This window comes from Geotrypetes seraphini, chromosome 7 (assembly GCF_902459505.1).
Source record: "Geotrypetes seraphini chromosome 7, aGeoSer1.1, whole genome shotgun sequence".
NCBI lineage: Eukaryota > Metazoa > Chordata > Amphibia > Gymnophiona > Dermophiidae > Geotrypetes > Geotrypetes seraphini.
In genome coordinates, this window is record NC_047090.1 from 116,368,819 (window position 1) to 116,387,768 (window position 18,950).

An 18,950-nucleotide genomic window follows, 5' to 3' on the forward strand; every position below is an offset into this window, starting at 1 on the left:
AAATATTATTAATATGTCCCCAAATCGACTTCCAAAAGCTCAGTATCATAGGACAATAAAACAGTAAGTGATCCAATGGTCCTATGTCTAGGTGACAGTGCCAGCATCTATTAGACCTAGAATTATCCAACTTATTCAATCTAAGCGGGGTCCAAAAAGAACGATGTAACAAAAAAAAACCCAAGTTTGTCTCATAGATGCTGATGCTGTACATTTAATTCTCCAAGACCAAATACGTGGCCATCAAGATGCCGAAATCTTCTGCTTAATCTCGATGTTCCAAATGTCTCTAAGAGCGTTTTTGTGGTTTTTTATTCACAAGTTCAGATATTAATTTGTACAACCTGGCGGCCTGATGCCCTAGCATATCTGTCTGAAAGCAGAGGAATTGCAAGCTATAGTAATTTTTCAAGTTACGCCAATCAGGGAACCCCTTCTGAATGGCCTGCTTCAGCTGCAACCATTTATAAAATTGAAATTTTGAAATACCAAAAGATTGTTGCAACCGTGAAAAGTCAAGCAATTTACCATTTAATATGACATCATCTAATGTTCTTATGCCTGCTTGCAGCCACTTCTTCCAGGCAAGTTTAGACCTGCCTATTTGTAACTTGGAGTTCAGCCATAGGGATTGACACAAAGACTGTTCTATAGGAATTTCAGTTAGCTTATTAATACATCTCAAGGTCTTCCAAGTATCCAAAATAATATTATTGTCCTTAACATAACTAAGCTTAATGTCCAATACTGTAAACCCTATCATACAACTTTTGGAAATACATTTGTTCATTTTCTGTAGAAAGCTAATTTCATGTGTGTAGAAAAAAAATCCAAAAAATAGGGATGAAGCTATAGGAAACAACCAAGTGTGTGTTCACAAAAACTTAATTAGATGAGTAATTCCTTTAATTGGACCCGACATGGTCTGTGTTTCTGCTCTGTTGAGCCTGTATCAGGAGGTCACAAACCCAACATCCTTGGAAGAATTTCATTTGATGATAAAGATGATGATTTACTGAACTAGTCAGTAAATACACTCTACTCAATCACTGTGTTCCACTGTACTGCTACAAACCACAGGAAAAGTCAGTACCACAGTTATTAGCAGTATACATCAGAACATAGTGACTGAGTTGAGTGTATTTACTAACTAGTTTGGTGAATCGCCATCTTTATCATCAAATGAAATTCTTCCAAGGATATTGGGTTTGTGACCTCTGAAGCAGGCTCGACAGAGCCGCAACATGAACTGAGTCGGGTCCAACTGATATGCATTAATAAAGACCGATTGAAGGAATTACTCATCTAATTGAGCTTTTGTGAACACACCCTTGGTTGTTCCCTATAGCTTCATCCCTACTTTTTGGACCTTGTGTATAGAAAAGCCAAGAAACTACAATATCTTTCACATCCCGCTTATTTTACAAATCTACGCATTCAGACATACAATACTTTTGATGTGGGAAATAAGGGAGAGGGGAACACAATCAAAACTAATTTGACAGGTTTCAGTAAAAGTACAGGAAGGTGACATTTTCTATAGGAAAGAAAAATCAAGGACAAGAGGCTTTGATAGGAAGCTCCTCTTCCCAAAGTGGTAAGGAACCAGAGAAAAGGAACTATACAGGGCAGAGTGGATGAAACAATTTATCTTTATCTGTCATGATTTGCTAAGCTAATTTAGTCACTTACCATCTCATCTTTGAGTTGGAGCACTGCTGCTGTAATACAGGCTTCTATTCGTACAGCCGTAAAGTCATCAGAAAAGCACTGAAGGAAGCTAGGAAGTAACTTGGCTGTCATAAGTTTGAGTTGAGCAATCATAGAAAGAGCTTCTGTTTTCTCCCAAGAGTCTCCTGTCTCCAGCATGTCTCTGTGAAACACAAAGAAATTGCAGTGCCATTAACCTTATTAAAATAATATGCACATCTTGTTTATCACATAAACATTACAATTTCTCCTAACCTTTAATCTAATTTACACAACTCTAGCCAAATCAGATAAAATAAAAAATAATATAATTACCACTAACTCTTCACCCCCTATGCCTTTCCAAACAATCACATCTTTACCAATTTCCTACAGCATAGCTCTTTCTAGATGTCTGCAAGCAATTGATTCCATGCTAATAAACTTGCTATAGAAAACAACCAGGCAGGAATAGTGGCTAAATGAGTCACTTTCTGATTGACTAACTAATAACCCTTGTTACCTAGACCTTACATCGGAATGAGGGACTAGGTGGCAAGAAGGTACCAGTTGGAGCAGCCCTTCGTGCAAGAAGCTTCTAAGAAGCTGGTAGGCCCGCCCCAGGAGGTACAAAGGGGCCATCCCAGGAGAGTCACAGGTTTTAGGGTTTTTTTGCCGCCTACCATTGGGAGGGAGGGAGGGTGTGCTGGACCAGCGATAGGGAGGGAGGGGGGCTGCTCAGCACCTGCGAAGGGGGGAGGAGTTGCTTGGGCTGCTGGACTAGCTTGAGCTGAAGGGAAGGGAGACAATTGTTGGATCTGGTCTGGGGATGGGAGGGAAGGAAAGAAGTGCTGGGCCCATGTGGTGGGTGGAGTGGAGCTGGAGGGAAGGGAGAGGTGCCAGACTTACACCTGGGTGCTGAAGGCAGTGGATAGAGGTGTTGGACCCATGGGAAGGGGGCTAGAGGGAAAAGAGAGGTGCAGGACCCGCAGGGAGGAAGAGAGAGAAGGAAAGGGAAAGAGAAAAGCTGAACCAAAGGAAAGAAGGAAGAGTGAAATATTGAACATAGTGGAGGGAGGGAAGAAAGAGAGTGTGAGAGACACATTGGTGTTAGGGAGTAAGAGAGGGGAGAAGCTGGACACAGGGAGATATACAAAAAGAGGGGAGATGGTGGGTATGGATGGGAGCATAGGAACAGGGACAAAAAGGGGAATGCTGCATCTGTATGGGGGTGGTATATGGACACAGAGGGGTAATGCTAGATACAGAGAGAAGATGGCTAGACATAAGGGAGAATAAAACTACAGAAGGAAGATGCTGGAAAGGGGGGGCATAGGGATATAGAGGAGTGATACTTTACACAGGAAGAGGGAATCATAGAATGAGATGATGAAGGCAGGGAGATGGACATAGGGGAAATAGTATAAAGGGAAGTAAAGGAGACAGAGAAGGGAGATGCTTGCTGAACATTGGGGAAAAACATACACAGAGATAGAAGCTGTTAATGAAGCTGTCCTCTCCTATAATTCCATTCTCTCTTCTTCTTTTGATACCCTCACCCCTTGTATTTCACAATCTGCCATGGTTGATCCTCAACATCCATTATCTGTAATCCTGTGTCCAACTGCTGAACATCTTTGGCTTAAATCCTGCACACATGCTGACTTCATACATTTCAAATTCATGCTGATGTCCTTCCAATCTACCCTCTCGCTTGCTAAACAAGAATGCTACAAACATTTAACTAACTCTTTTAGTGCCATCCCTCACTGTCTCTTTGTCACTCTCAACTCTCTACTCAAAGTACCCTCACCTCCTATCCCCTCCTCACTTTCCCCCCAGATGATGGCAGAATTCTTCTACGACAAGATTCACATTATCCATCTTGAATTCTCAACCAAGTCACCTCTCCCACCAGCCCTTCCAGCTATCCACTTTGCCAATCTCCCTTCAACAACCCCTGCCATCTTTTCCTCCTTTTCTGAAGTCATGGAAAAGGAAACTTCTCACCTTCTCTCCTTCTCCAAACCCACCTATTCCTCTGATCTGATTCCCACCCGCCTACTCAGAGCTATCGCTCCTACTGTCATTGTTCCCATCTGTCACATCCTCAACCTATGACTCTCTACTGCAACAGTTCCTGATGTCTTCAAACATGCCATAATAATACCTCTCCTCAAAATACCCTCACTAGACTACACATCTCCCTTCAATTATCGCCCCATCTCCCTCCTCCCCTAACATGCTGTTCTCTGCTGTTGCCTAGACTTCCTTTCTTCTCATGATATTCTTGACCTGCTTCATAGAAACATAGAAACATAGATTATGATGACAGAAGAGGGCCGGCAGCCCAACAAGTCTGCCCACTTAAGAACCCTCCCTCCCTGGTGCCCCTCTTTCATGCATAACTTTAGCACTCCCACCTGTTTGACCCATCGACTTTTGAAGTCAGGTACACTACTGGCCTCGACCACCTGGTGTGGAAGTTTATTCCATCGATCAATCACCCGTTCGGTGAAGAAGTATTTCCTGGTGTCACTATGAAATCTTCTCCCCTTAAGTTTTAGCGGATGCCCTCTTGTCACCGTGGGACCTGTAAGAAAAAAGATTTCTTCCTCCACCTCAATTCACCCTCTCCATTCTATGGAACCTGCCCTTGCTAAAGTCTCTAATGACCTGCTACTGGCCAAATCCAATGGCCTCTACTCTATCCTCATCCTTCTCAATCTGTCTGCTGCCTTTAATACTGATGATCACCACCTACTCCTCGACATGCTGTCCTCACTGGGATTCCAGGGTTCTGTTCTCTCCAGGTTTTCTTCTTATCTTTCTCATTGTACTTTCAGTGTATGTTACAGTGGATCCTTTTCTGCTGCCTTCCCACTTTGAAGTGTACCTCAAAGCTCTGTCTTGGGTCTTCTCCATATACACCCATTCTCTTGGTACACTGATCTCCTCCCATGGTTTTCAATATCATCCCTTTGCTGATGTCTCCCAGATCTACCTCACCACACCAGATATTTCTACAGGAATTCAGGCCCAAATCTCAGCCTGCCCATCTGATATTGCTGCTTGGATGTCTCATCGCCATCTCAAACTGAATATGGTTAAAACTGAACTCCTTCTCTTTCTGCCTAAACTCCCTCCCTCCCTCCCCCCCCCCCCACCACTTTCTGTTTCTGTGGATAACACTCTCCTCATCCCTGTCTCATCAGCTCACAAGCTTGAGGTAATCTCTCTCTCTTTCTCTACTCAGATCCAACAAACCGCTAAATCCTATCACTTCCTCCTCTATAATATTACCAAAATCTGAGCTTTTCTCTCCGAGCACACTACCAAAACCCTTATCCATTCTCTCCTCACCTCATACTTAAACTACTGCAATGTACTTCTCTCAGGTCTCCTGCTCATCCATCTCTCACCCCTTCAATCTGTTCAAAATGCTGCTGCACGACTTATATTCCATGAGAGCTGCACTATTCACATTACCCCTCTCCTCAAGTCACTTCATTGGCTTCTCATCTGTTTCCGAATATAGTTCAAACTCTTCTTACTGACTTACAAGTGCATTCACTTTGTAGCCCCTCATTATCTCTCCTCACTTATCTCTCCCTATGTTCCTCCCACACCCCCAGGAACTCTGTTCATTGGTTAAGTCCCTCGTATCCTTCTCCTCCATCGCCAACTCCAGACTCTGTCCTTTCTTTCTTGCCATAACATATGCCTGGAACAGGCTGCTAGAATCAATAAATCATGCTCTGTCTCTAGCAGTATTCAAATACAAGCTAAAAAAAACTACTTTTAGAAACATGATGGCAGATAAAGGCCAAATGGCTCATCTAGTCTGCCCATCCGCAGTAACCATTATTTCTTTCTCTCTCCGAGAGATCCCACGTGCCTATCTCAGGTCCTTTTCATTCAGACACAGTCTCTGTCTCTACCACCAATTCTGGGAGACTGTTCCATGCATCTACCACCCTTTCTGTAAAAAAGTATTTCCTCAGATTACTCTGGAGCCTATCACCTCTTAACTTCATCCTATGCCCTCTCATTGCAGGGTTTCCTTTCAAATGGCTTTAAGCTGAGGAGAAGGAGAAAGCCGATAGTCGATCTGACATCGACACATCGGACAAGAGTATCAAACAAGGATACTGAGCCAGGAACATGTAAAAGAAGGCTCGAGACTGAGTGGGAATTTTTGGAAAAATGACCCAAAGATGCAATATAGGGGCCCAAGGAACAAACGAAACTAAAGAGCAGGAAGAAGAGAGAAGAGCACGAGCCAGAGGGACATCCAAAAATGGGGAAGCAGGCTGAGGACGAGATAGACACACCACAGGAGGAGGATGAGGACGAAACAGATATACCACAGGAGGAGGATGAACGAAACGAGGCTCAGGGACTGGCTGCCCATGAGGGGGTCGGCAGGAGCACCAAACCACGAGGAAAACCAACAGGGAAGGTAAACAACCGGGACTTAAATTGCCTATACACTAATGCAAGGAGCCTAAGAACCAAAATGGGAGCGCTAGAAGTCATAGCCAGTAAGGAGGACCTAGACATAATTGGAGTCACAGAAACATGGTGGTCCGAGGACAACAATTGGGATGTGGTCATACCAGGGTACAAGCTCTATAGGAGAGACAGGACATACAAGAAGGGTGGAGGAATAGCGCTATATATAAAGGACTCCATTCCTTCAACCAGGATGGAAACAACAGTAAGGGCGGACGGCTTGGAATCACTATGGGTTAAGCTACCAGGAGAAAATGGAGCAGACATAAAATTGGGACTGTACTATCGCCCGCCAGGACAATCAGAAGCAAATGACCAGGACCTGGAGGCTGAATTGAGGCAGATATGCAAAAGTGGAAGTGTGGTGGTGATGGGGGATTTCAACTACCCTGGAATAGACTGGAGTATTGGACACTCAAACTGCACAAGGGAAACAAAATTCCTGGAGGCTATGAGGGACTGTTTCATGGAACAACTGGTCACGGAACCAACACAAGGAGATGCCACTCTCGACCTAATCCTCAACGGGCTAGGGGGACCCGCAAAAGAGGTGGTAGTACTAGTGCCACTAGGAAACAGCGATCACAACATGATCCAGTGCAAGCTAGCGATAGGAACATCAAAGGTGAAAAAAACCACAACGACAGCACTCAATTTCAGAAAAGGGAATTATGAGGCCATGAGGAAAATGGTGGGAAAGAAACTCAGCAGCAGCTCAGGGAAGATGGAGACCGTAGAAAAAGCCTGGTCCCTACTCAAGGACACGGTGCACAAAGCACAGAACCTGTACGTCCCCAGGTTTAGGAAAGGGTGCAAAAAGAATCGAACAAAAAACCCGGTGTGGACAACAAATGCAGTGAAAAAGGCGATAAAGGACAAGAAAACATCATTCAGAAAATGGAAAAAGGACCAAACCAAGGACAATCAGAAGGAGCACAAAAGACACCAAAAGGAATGTCACCGAGTGGTTAGGAAAGCAAAAAGAGAATATGAAGAGAGACTGGCGGGGGAAGCAAGAAACTTCAAACCATTCTTCAAGTACGTGAAGGGGAAGCAACCGGCCAGGGAGGAAGTGGGACCATTGGATGATGGAGACAAGAAGGGAGTGGTAAAGGAGGAAAAAGAGATAGCTGACAGGTTAAACAAGTTCTTCTCCTCAGTCTTCATGAGAGAGGACACATCCAATATTCCAGAACCTGAGGAGATCATAAGTGGGGATCAGGATGAAAAGCTGGTCCAACTAGAGGTAAGCCAAGAGGATGATCTCCGACAGATAGACAGACTGAAGAGCGACAAATCACCAGGTCCGGACGGCATCCACCCAAGGGTACTAAAAGAACTGAGAAACGAAATAGCGGAAACACTTCGCCAAATATGTAACCTATCCTTAAAAACTGGGGAGATCCCGGAGGACTGGAAAATAGCAAATGTCACCCATCTTTAAGAAGGGATCAAGGGGTGACCCGGGAAACTACGGGCCGGTGAGCTTGACCTCGGTTCTGGGAAAGATGATGGAAGCACTGGTTAAGGACAGCATCTGCGAACACATAGAAAACAATGGACAGCTGAAGGCGAGCCAGCACGGCTTCTGCAAGGGAAGGTCGTGCCTCACGAACTTACTGTACTTCTTTGAGGGAATAAACAGCCAGATGGATAAAGGGGAATCCACAGACATCATTTACCTTGACTTCCAAAAAAGCCTTCGACAAGGTACCCCACGAACGGCTGCTTAAGAAGCTGTGGAACCACGGGGTGCAAGGGGATGTCCACCGATGGATCAAACACTGGCTGGCAGGCAGGAAACAGAGGGTTTGAGTAAAGGGCCATTACTCAGACTAGCAATGGATCATGAGCGGAGTTCCACAGGGGTCGGTGCTGGGACCTCTCCTGTTCAATATATTTATTAACAACCTGGAGGCGGGAACAAAATGTGAGGTTATTAAATTTGCGGATGACACCAAACTCTGCAGCAGGGTTAGAACCGCGGAAGACTGTGAAGACCTGCAAAGGGACCTAACGAGGCTGGAAGAGTGGGCAAAAAAGTGGCAAATGAGCTTTAACATAGAGAAATGCAAGGTCATGCGTGTAGGGAAAAAGAACCTGTTGTTCAGCTACAAAATGGGGGGATCATTGCTAGGGGTAAGCAACCTTGAAAGAGACCTGGGGGTGATGGTGGACACAACATTGAAAGCATCAGCACAGTGTGCGACAGCCTCAAAGAAAGCGAACAGAATGTTGGGTATCATTAAAAAGGGTATCACGACCAGGACGAAGGAAGTCATCATGCCGCTGTATCGTGCAATGGTGCGCCCACATCTAGAGTACTGTGTCCAGTACTGGTCACCGTACCTCAAGAAGGACATGGCAGTACTTGAGGGAGTTCAGAGAAGAGCGACTAAACTGATAAAAGGTATGGAAAACTTTTCATACGCTGACAGGTTGGAAATGCTGGGGCTATTCTCCCTGGAAAAGCGGAGACTTAGAGGAGACATGATAGAAACCTTCAAAATCCTGAAGGGCATAGAGAAGGTAGACAGGGACAGATTCTTCAGACTGTGGGGAACCACAAGTACAAGGGGGCACTCGGAGAAATTGAAAGGGGACAGGTTTAGAACAAACGCTAGGAAGTTCTTTTTTACCCAGAGGGTGGTGGACACATGGAACACGCTTCCGGAGGTTGTGATAGGCCAGAGCACGCTACAGGGGTTCAAGGAAGGTTTAGATAGGTTCCTAAAGGATAAGGGGATTGAGGGGTACAGATAGAAGTAGAGGTAGGTTATAGGAATAGTCAGGGACCACTTCACAGGTCATAGGCCTGATGGGCCGCCGTGGGAGCAGACCGTTGGGCACAATGGACCTCTGGTCTGACCCAGTGGAGGCAACTTATTATGTTCTTATGACTCGACTCATGCACATTTATGTCACATAGGTATTTAAACATCTCTATCATATCTCCCCTCTTCTACTAGTCACACCTCTCTCTCTATATAGCCTAGCATCCTTCTGGCAACAGCCACCACCTTGTCACACTGTTTCTTTGCCTTTAGAATTTTGGACACTATCACCCCAAGGTCCCTCTCCCCATCCATGTATATCAACCTCTCACCTTTCAGCTGCGTATGCCTTTTAGTGCTATAGAAATGATAAATAATAGTAGTAGTAGTAAAGAATACTTTGTACTGAAAGAAGAACTAGTAACAAATTATCAACTTTGCTATAAAAAAAATTTGCAAATCTTGAAACAGTTAAAGACACTTTTAGAACATTCTGAGCAAGGAGAGGTTAGCTCTCTTGCGATTTTGAAAAGATGGTGGAGCTTACAATACAAACACAACATTTATTTATATACTACAAATACCTCAACAAAGTTCATTACGGATTAACATTAAAAGAAGTGGAGACAATCTTAAATTCTACATTGAATTTACTGCTCCCTTATCACATGTTCATTAAACAAATAAGTTTTCAAAGCCTCATCAAATTTCTTATTAATATAATCTCTTTTGAGGTGTACCGCCTCTGAATAATACAAATTTACTAGCAGCTTTGCATTTATTTTTAAGAACTTGTGAAGGATTTTTCTGCAATTTGCATTCAAGCTGGTGCAATTGTCGCTTCAATAAAAGCAGTCCCTGATGATACCACTTATGAGCCAGAGAACTTTCAGCAAATTATCTGCTGCTGTTTATAAAGTATTGACAAGATGAAAAGGAATTGGCTAACTCACCTGATCCTTGGGGAGAAGAAGTCTAAAGAGATGGGGCAAATCTACAGATTGATAAATAAATAATGGACATCAGTATGAGCCCTTCGTACATAAACGAACATAGACCTCTGGCTCAGGCGATATCTCAAGAGGTGACCAGCACCAGACCACAGTCTAATTGAGAATTGCCTCATACATCATGTAGGCCATATGTGTCTAAAAATATAAACTGTATTATACAACCTCCCAAAACTGGATAGACCTTTTCTCACCAAGGAAAAGGGGGGTTTTAATGGGCAACACATACATACTGTCCCTAAATACACACCTTGTGAGAGAAACAACAATGAATGTAATAAATATAATAAAACACTATAAATATATGTATAAAAGAATATGTGTGGTGTACCAGAGTCTATGTGTAAAGTGCGAATGAAAAAAAGAAATGCATAAATACTTAATAAATAAATAAATAATCATGCAAAATACAAGGTGCTTCATAAAATACAAAGTGTGTAACTAAAATACAACCTAAAGTGCAAATGCAGCCTATAGCACCATGATGAAAGATATCTGGTCAATAAATATCACGAAGATATGTATAAAAATATATATAAAGTGCAAAGCATATACCAGAAAAAGAACATAAGGTGCAAATGCCTATAGCACCGTAATGAAAAATACCTGGTCAATGAATGTCACAAAAATATATATAAAGTGCAGAAAATATAGCAAGAATAAAATATAAAGTGCGAATGCACTCTATAGCACCAGAAAAACACTTGTACATATAAAGAAGAATATAAATATAAATATAAAGTGCCGATGCAAATCCTACCATTTAGAATGTAAGTGCAATTTGTCACTAACTATAGGTTATAAGCACCATAAACACACACTCACACGCACCAAGCAAAAGATAGTAAATAATAAATACTTGACTAGCAAATGCTAGACATTCACACGTGTACCACACAAATACACAAGTACACTCACTCATACACCGGCTTAAATGAAGCCCAATCAAACAATAGTAACTCTGTTTAAGAAATCACTCATGAATATCACCACTCGACAGAGCTCCGTTTCGCCACTTCGTCAGGAGCGGAAACGGGTTGAGATAGATATATGTATATAAGGTAAATAAAGAGCCCGACAAAAACTGTTAGGATTATCGGTGGAAAAAATCCTGCGGTTCCCAGACGTATAGCAATCAAAAACGCAGGGACTGAAAAATGAAACATGGCGGCTTTGGACTTTAAAGACGCCCTGAAGATCCTGCATGAACAACGCCCAAAAACGTATCAACGTGAAGACGTGATGACGTTGAGACGCAGAGGGAACGAAAAATGGAAATATATATGAAATGAAACGAATCAAATGGTGTATAAATAGAAAAAAAAAATGAAAAAAATGACTGTGAAAAAAACAATGCAATGAAATAATAAATGATAAAAAATATATCAAATAACAAATGAAAACGATCATGTATCCGCAGGCCACCAGCACCATCACACAATAAAACATCTGTCCACATTTTCATTCAGTCCCATTGGAGGATAAGATCTAAGATAAAAAATCCAGAAATTTTCACGTTTGAGGAGGTAGGACTGTTTATCCCCGTCAAAATTTTCAAGAATCTGTTCTAAGATACACCAACAAAGCTGAGCAAAATCATGCTGATACATCATATTATGGGGCACCATAGGAGCAGTAGTTTTGCCCGTTTTTAAACAGCTGCGGTGTTCAATGAGTCTTGTCCTTATGTTGCGAGAGGTGCAACCCACATACGTAAGATTACAAGGACAAGTAATCACATAAACCACAAATTTCGAATCACAGGTGGTGCACGAGGTTAATTGGTAGACTTTCTTTGTCCTGGGATGCACCCATTGATTTCCAATAGTGGACGTGTTACAAACGGAGCACTTGCCACAGGGAGAATGATACCCTAAACCTCTGCTGTATAGAGGTCTAGGATGAAAATCTGAGGACACAAGATGTTCAGCCAAATTTTTGCCTCTCGTAAAGGCTATACAAGGGCTCTCTTGAAAGATCTTATGAAGTTGTAAAACATGCCAATGGGATCTGATGCTGGCAGCTATAGCCGCAGATTGCGTGGAGTGGGATAGGATACAAATTTGGTTAGAGGAACTTTCCTTCCTACTTCCCTTGAGCATCAGGTCCCGGTTTGCATGTTTGGCCTTTAAGTAGGCTTTGTGGATAACATTAGTGGGGTAACCCCTCGCTAAAAATTTATTTCTAAGGATAGACGCTTCTTTCCTGAATTCCTCTTCAGTGGTGCAAATTCGTCTGATACGTAAAAATTGTCCGATGGGAATAGCTGCCTTTAAACGCTTGGGATGACAGCTAGAGAAAGACAAAAAGTTGTTCCTTTCAGTTGATTTGTGATGAACTTTAGTCACTAATTTACCGTTTTCAAAAGAAACCACCGTGTCTAAGAAATTGATGAATTGTTTGTGATAAGTCAGAGTAAAACGTAAATATTGAGTAAGAGAATTAAGCCAATCCACAAATCCCAAAAGTTGTTCTTCAGAATTGGTCCAGACGAAAAAAATATCGTCTATGAAACGCATCCACCCCTGTATGTTTGAAAATAGGGGACTGGAATATAAGAAATCCTCCTCGAATTGACTCATGAAAAGGTTGGCAATGCTGGGAGCTGCAGTAGTGCCCATGGCAACTCCCTGGATCTGCTAGTAAAATGAACTATCAAACCTGAAGTAATTTCTGGTGAGAACCAGGGATGCCATGCTCATAAGAAAAGTTGTGGGAACTCTGCAGGGACCCTCGCGTAAATCAAGAGTCTTTTTGACTACATTCAGAGCCTGATTTTGGGGAATGCTGGTGTAGAGAGCCACGACATCCAGGGAAACCAGGAAAATCTGAGAAGCCGTGAGTTCCAAAGACTGAAGTTTAAACAGGAAGTCCGTGGTATCCTTAATAAAGGACCTAGCATTACATACATGAGGTTGGAGGAAGTTGTCCAAAAATTGGGATAAAGGTTCCAATATAGTATTTTTCAGGGAGACAATGGGTCTCCCTGGAGGACTGGTGAGGGATTTATGGATTTTAGGCACCATGTAGAACACAGGAGTTCGAGGATAAGGATTCTGAAGAAAATGGCTTTCTGCTTTAGTGATAATGCCGAGTTGAAAAGTTTCAGAGATCAACTTGCCTATCTCGATTCGAAGGTCTTTAGTGGGGTCTTGATGCAATAAAACATAACATTGAGTGTCACTAAGTTGACGGAGGATCTCCGATTGATATTGCTGTCTGTTTTGTATAACAATAGAACCCCCTTTGTCTGCTGGTTTAATAATCAAGCGATGATCTTGTTTGAGAACCTGTAGAGCTTGAGATTCCAGAGCAGTCATGTTAATGAAAGACTTTTTAGGATGTTTGGATTCCAGCTTGGCAAGATCTTTGAGGACCAGATCCCGAAAGGTGGCAATATGGGGATCCATGGACCCCGGAGGCCTGCAGATACATGATCGTTTTCATTTGTTATTTGATATATTTTTTATCATTTATTATTTCATTGCATTGTTTTTTTCACAGTCATTTTTTCATTTTTTTTTGTCTATTTATACACCATTTGATTCGTTTCATTTCATATATATTTCCATTTTTCGTTCCCTCTACGTCTCGACGTCATCACATCTTCACGTTGATACGTTTTTGGGCGTTGCTCATGCAGGATCTTCAGGGAGTCTTTAAAGTCCGAAGCCGCCATGTTTCATTTTTCGGTCCCTGCGTTTTTGATTGCTATACGCCTGGGAACCGCAGGATTTTTTCCACCGACAATCCTAACAGTTTTTGTCGGGCTCTTTATTTACCTTATATACATATATCTATCTCAACCCGTCTCCGCTCCTGACGAAGTGGCGAAACGGAGCTCTGTCGAGTGGTGATATTCATGAGTGATTTCTTAAACAGAGTTACTATTGTTTGATTGGGCTTCATTTAAGCCGGTGTATGAGTGAGTGTACTTGTGTATTTGTGTGGTACACGTGTGAATGTCTAGCATTTGCTAGTCAAGTATTTATTATATACTATCTTTTGCTTGGTGCGTGTGAGTGTGTTTATGGTGCTTATAACCTATAGTTAGTGACAAATTGCACTTACATTCTAAATGGTAGGATTTGCATCGGCACTTTATATTTATATTTATATTCTTCTTTATATGTACAAGTGTTTTTCTGGTGCTATAGACTGCATTTGCACTTTATATTTTATTCTTGCTATATTTTCTGCACTTTATATATATTTTTGTGATATTCATTGACCAGGTATTTTTCATTACGGTGCTATAGGCATTTGCACCTTATGTTCTTTTTCTGGTATATGCTTTGCACTTTATATATATTTTTATACATATCTTCGTGATATTTATTGACCAGATATCTTTCATCATGGTGCTATAGGCTGCATTTGCACTTTAGGTTGTATTTTAGTTACACACTTTGTATTTTATGAAGCACCTTGTATTTTGCATGATTATTTATTTATTTATTAAGTATTTATGCATTTCTTTTTTTCATTCTCACTTTACACATAGACTCTGGTACACCACACATATTCTTTTATACATATATTTATAGTGTTTATTATATTTATTATATTTATTACATTCATTGTTGTTTCTCTCACAAGGTGTGTATTTAGGGACAGTATGTATGTGTTGCCCATTAAAACCCCCCTTTTCCTTGGTGAGAAAAGGTCTATCCAGTTTTGGGAGGTTGTATAATACAGTTTACATTTTTAGACACATATGGACTACATGATGTATGAGGCAATTCTCAATTAGACTGTGGTCTGGTGCTGGTCACCTCTTGAGATATCGCCTGAGCCAGAGGTCTATGTTCGTTTATGTACGAAGGGCTCATACTGATGTCCATTATTTATTTATCAATCTGTAGATTTGCCCCATCTCTTTAGACTTCTTCTCCCCAAGGATCAGGTGAGTTAGCCAATTCCTTTTCATCTTGATTATCTTTTGGATTTTATTGGCTACCATCCAATTAGGGTTTTTTACTAGTGCTGTTTTGGTATAAAGTATTGAAACATTTGTCTACACCTTCTGCCATATCAAAACCTATGTTATTAGATTTTAGACTGTACACCACTCTATTCTGCTTGTCAGTTAGAGTGATATAGAAAGTTTTAAATAAACTATAAAAGAAGCCACTGCTGTATTTAAATCCATATCAGAAAATTGTTGTTTTAACCTTTCAACTCTAATATGCTGCAGATGCTTTTCCCTGCCATTCAAAGGAAAAACATCAGTAACAAAAGAATTTTTTTTAAAATAAAAAATGGTCTGGCCATGACCCAATTATTACTCAATGTTGAAGAAATGAAAACTAAATCCAAACTATTGCCCAATTGATGAGTAAAGGAACAGACATTTGACTAAAATCAAGATTTTCCATAGTATCTGTAAATAAGATATGATTACTTTTTCTCCTAGAGCTTAAAGCATATTGCCCTATAAGGGACATAGATTACAGAAATATATCTGGCATTGTCCTTACTTCCACACTATTAGAGATGCCATTAAAGCACATCTCCTGCCCATCATAAAGAAATCAAATACCATCCTCTTTCTATTTAAAGATCCTCTGTATTTATCCCATGTGATTTTGAATTTTGTCAGTTTTTGTCTCCAACATGAGGACTTTCCAGGCATCCACCATCCTCTGTATGAAAAAGTATTTCCTGATGTTGTTCCTAAGTCTACCAAGAATATTTTATGTTCCATTATCCTGTTTGACTGACACATTTTCTATCAAACTTCAGCATAAGAACATAAGAATAGCCTTACTGGGTCAGACCAATGGTCCCTCAAGCCCAGTAGTCTGTTCTCACGGTGGCCAATCCAGGTCACTAGTACTTGGCCAAAACCCAAGGTGTAGCAATACTCCATGCTACTGATAAAGGGAAAGCAGTGGCTTCCCCCATGTCTTTCTCAATAACAGACGATGGACTTTTCCTCCAGGAACTTGTTCAAACCTTTCTTAAAACCAGCTACGCTATCCGCTCTTACCACATCCTCTGGCAATGCGTTCCAGAGCTTAACTATTTTCTGAGTGAAAAAGATTTTCCTCCAATTGGTTTTAAAAGTATTTCCCTGTAACTTCAAGTGTCCCCTGATCTTTGTAAGTTTTAACGGAGTGAAAATTGATCCACTTGTACCCGTTCTATCTCCACTCAGGATTTTGTAGAATTCAATCATATCTCCCCTCAGCTGTCTCTTTTCAAAGCTGAAGAGCCCTAACCGTTTTAGTCTTTCCTCATACAAGAGGAGTTCCATCCTCTTTACCATTTTGGTCGCTCTTCTTTGAACCTTTTCTAGTGCCACTATATCTTTCTTGAGATAAGGAGACCAGAATTGAACACAATACTCCAGATGAGGTTGCACCATGGAGTGATACGGGGCATTATAACATTTTTAGTCTTGTTAACCATTCCTTCTGTAAACCCTGATACAATACCAAGAAAAATCTTTGGCATCAGGCAACCTACCTCATATGGTCATGGACCTCTTTACCAAGCCCCAAGCTTCCAAGAGCCTTAGCGGCAGCTTGGCGCACATCTGAATTCCAATCTTTCCACATCAGGTAAGTGAGTTTATGTTTGAAGTCCTACAACAACAACAGAAATGTAACTGATGCTAACTAGTATTTATCTAAATACAGTGGAGTTGTTAAATACAGCTGACAGCATTTCAGTTAATCTATATATTCAGTGCTAATACCCTTATTGATAGTGGCACTGAATCTACATATTGACCAGTGATCACATTGGCATTATTCATTTAGTTTAGACCTGAATATTGTCCTAATCTAGATAATTTTTAGGGCCGTCTTCACTCTGTCCGGAACTCAGCTTACTTTTATACAGTCATTTCAGGCCATTAATCATTGTTTCTCAACTCGGTCCTGGAGTACCCCCATGCCAGTCAGGTTTTCAAGATATCCACATTGAATTTGCATAAACTTGATTTGCATACCATGCCTCCATTTTATGCAAATTTCTTTCATGCATATTCATTGTGGATATCTTGAAAACCTGGCTGGCAAGGGGGTACTCCAGGACCGAGTTGAGAAACACTGCCTTTAATGGCCCAATACTAACAATACTGTATAACTTTTAAAAGTATTGAGATAAAACAATTATGCATTTGATGTACACCAGTGGATGCATTATTGGCCTTGAATATCAGCGCACATCTTTCCACAAACCTGAATGATGTACCACAACAATCATTTCAATTCAAAATCCAGAAGGAATTATCAGTGGTTAGCTGTCTGGATTACATTCAGCATCTGTTTATAGATATTCTTTATAGGAAGTACTATATGAAAGCTTTATATTCCTGACCAGAAGTCCATCTGAATTTTTTTTTTTTTAAATTTTCAAGTGCACAGAAACTTGCACATGTAACTTTCCTAGAAATATAAAATTGCATGAATTTTGAGGCTGATATCTAACCGAGGCAATCAGTATTTAAGGAGAACACTGTCTATCACAGTTAAAATGAAAGCAGATATTTAGTGCCAGCACCTGTTTTACACTCCATCATATTTGTGAATGATGTAAAATTCTCATGGAACATGAAACCCTGTACCCTTCCTTTCTCTTAGTCTTAAAGTGAACTTGCTTACCTGTAACGTGGATTCTCCTTCGACAGCAGGAGAATGCAGCCACATTTGTTGGTGAAGTCCTAGACTAAACCTGTTTGTCAGTGCTCTCCCCTAGCTACAGTAAGTTCTTGGCTTAATGGGCATGTGCAGGGACTCCTGCCTTCCATAGCCCCCCCTCCCCCCATCTTGTCAGTTTTGTCTCTTGCTGAAGATGGATAGCATTGTCAATTTGTCTGAAGTGGGGATGGCAGGAGGGTTAGAGTGGCAGCATTCTCTCCTGCTGTCTACGGAGAACCTACTTTACAGGTAAGCAACTTTGCTTTCTCCAGAGACAAGCAGGAGAGATGCAGGCACGCTTGGTGAGTCCTCAGCTACTTCTCGTAAAAGGGTGGTGGAGATAGATCAAGGAGCAAATAGATCTATAATTACAGAATGTTGAAAACACACACACAGGGCCGTATTTTGGTCTAACCAGGGTCATGAAAAATGTGAACTGAGGACTAGGATGCTCCATACCAGAGTCGAATGGTGGTGGGCCACTGAAGAAGCTATTGCCTGAAAGTGGTGCATGTTAGTTCTGTGAAGAAGGGATTGATGTGTTTAAGAGTAAGAGGACTCTAAGCAATAGTAAAGCCATATAAAAATGGCCATGGAAACTGCCTCTTCTGTTTTGTGGTTCTGTTTTATCAGGGCTTTTACTGCTGCTTCAAGCTCAGTTATCTCTTGTCTGTGGCAGGTTTCTGCGAAGCTATATAGAGGAGTTTCATGTGACCTTTTTCAACAGTTTCGTTTATTGCTCCATGATTTGGCTGCCATGTGATTTAATCATCAGCTGTAGGGTTAGCATCTGACCTCTGCAACCTACACCGGTTCTAGGTCAATCAAGATCAAGTGTCTGCCAATAGCACATCTATGCAAACAAGAGCTATTTGGGTCTCAAGTGCCATCCTAAAATGTGGCTTCATGCTGTTCCATCTTCTTGGGAAAAAGGAACATAACTCAGTGTAACAGGTCTACTGTAGCTGTAGAGATAGCATACACAGGTGCTGTCCACCAATGTGGCTTTAGACACATCTGCTGCAGATGTCTTACATTCAGGGGCTGTGAAGTGATTGTATATGTGTGGACCCCAGGCATATCTGAGCAGTTGAGTTTACCAGAGTGGTCCTATCTGCAGCCTACTCAGGTCTACATCTGATACAGAAGCAGATTGTTTTGCACCAGTTGCCACAACCTATTCTTTTTAGAGCTGTGGTCTATTTCCTATGCTGCATCCATAGTGAGTGCATTTTTAAATTAATTTTTACATCTTACTATAAAGCATTATCTAACACATCTGCTTCTATGGAGCACTGGTTGTCTGCCTGTGC

General features: G+C 41.4%; 1 protein-coding gene across 4 annotated transcripts in view; it reads right to left on the reverse strand.

The window, feature by feature from the left end:
- Positions 1–18,950, reverse strand: part of HEATR4 (HEAT repeat containing 4) — a 252,604-nt gene that overhangs the window by 32,432 nt on the left and 201,222 nt on the right. For all 4 annotated transcript variants that reach the window (XM_033951548.1, XM_033951547.1, XM_033951549.1 and 1 more), the window contains 2 exons: positions 16,460–16,578; positions 1,693–1,873 (listed from right to left, as the gene is read on the reverse strand). In XM_033951548.1, the coding sequence (XP_033807439.1) occupies positions 1,693–1,873; positions 16,460–16,578 (300 nt within the window). The remainder of the gene's footprint in view (positions 1–1,692; positions 1,874–16,459; positions 16,579–18,950) is intronic.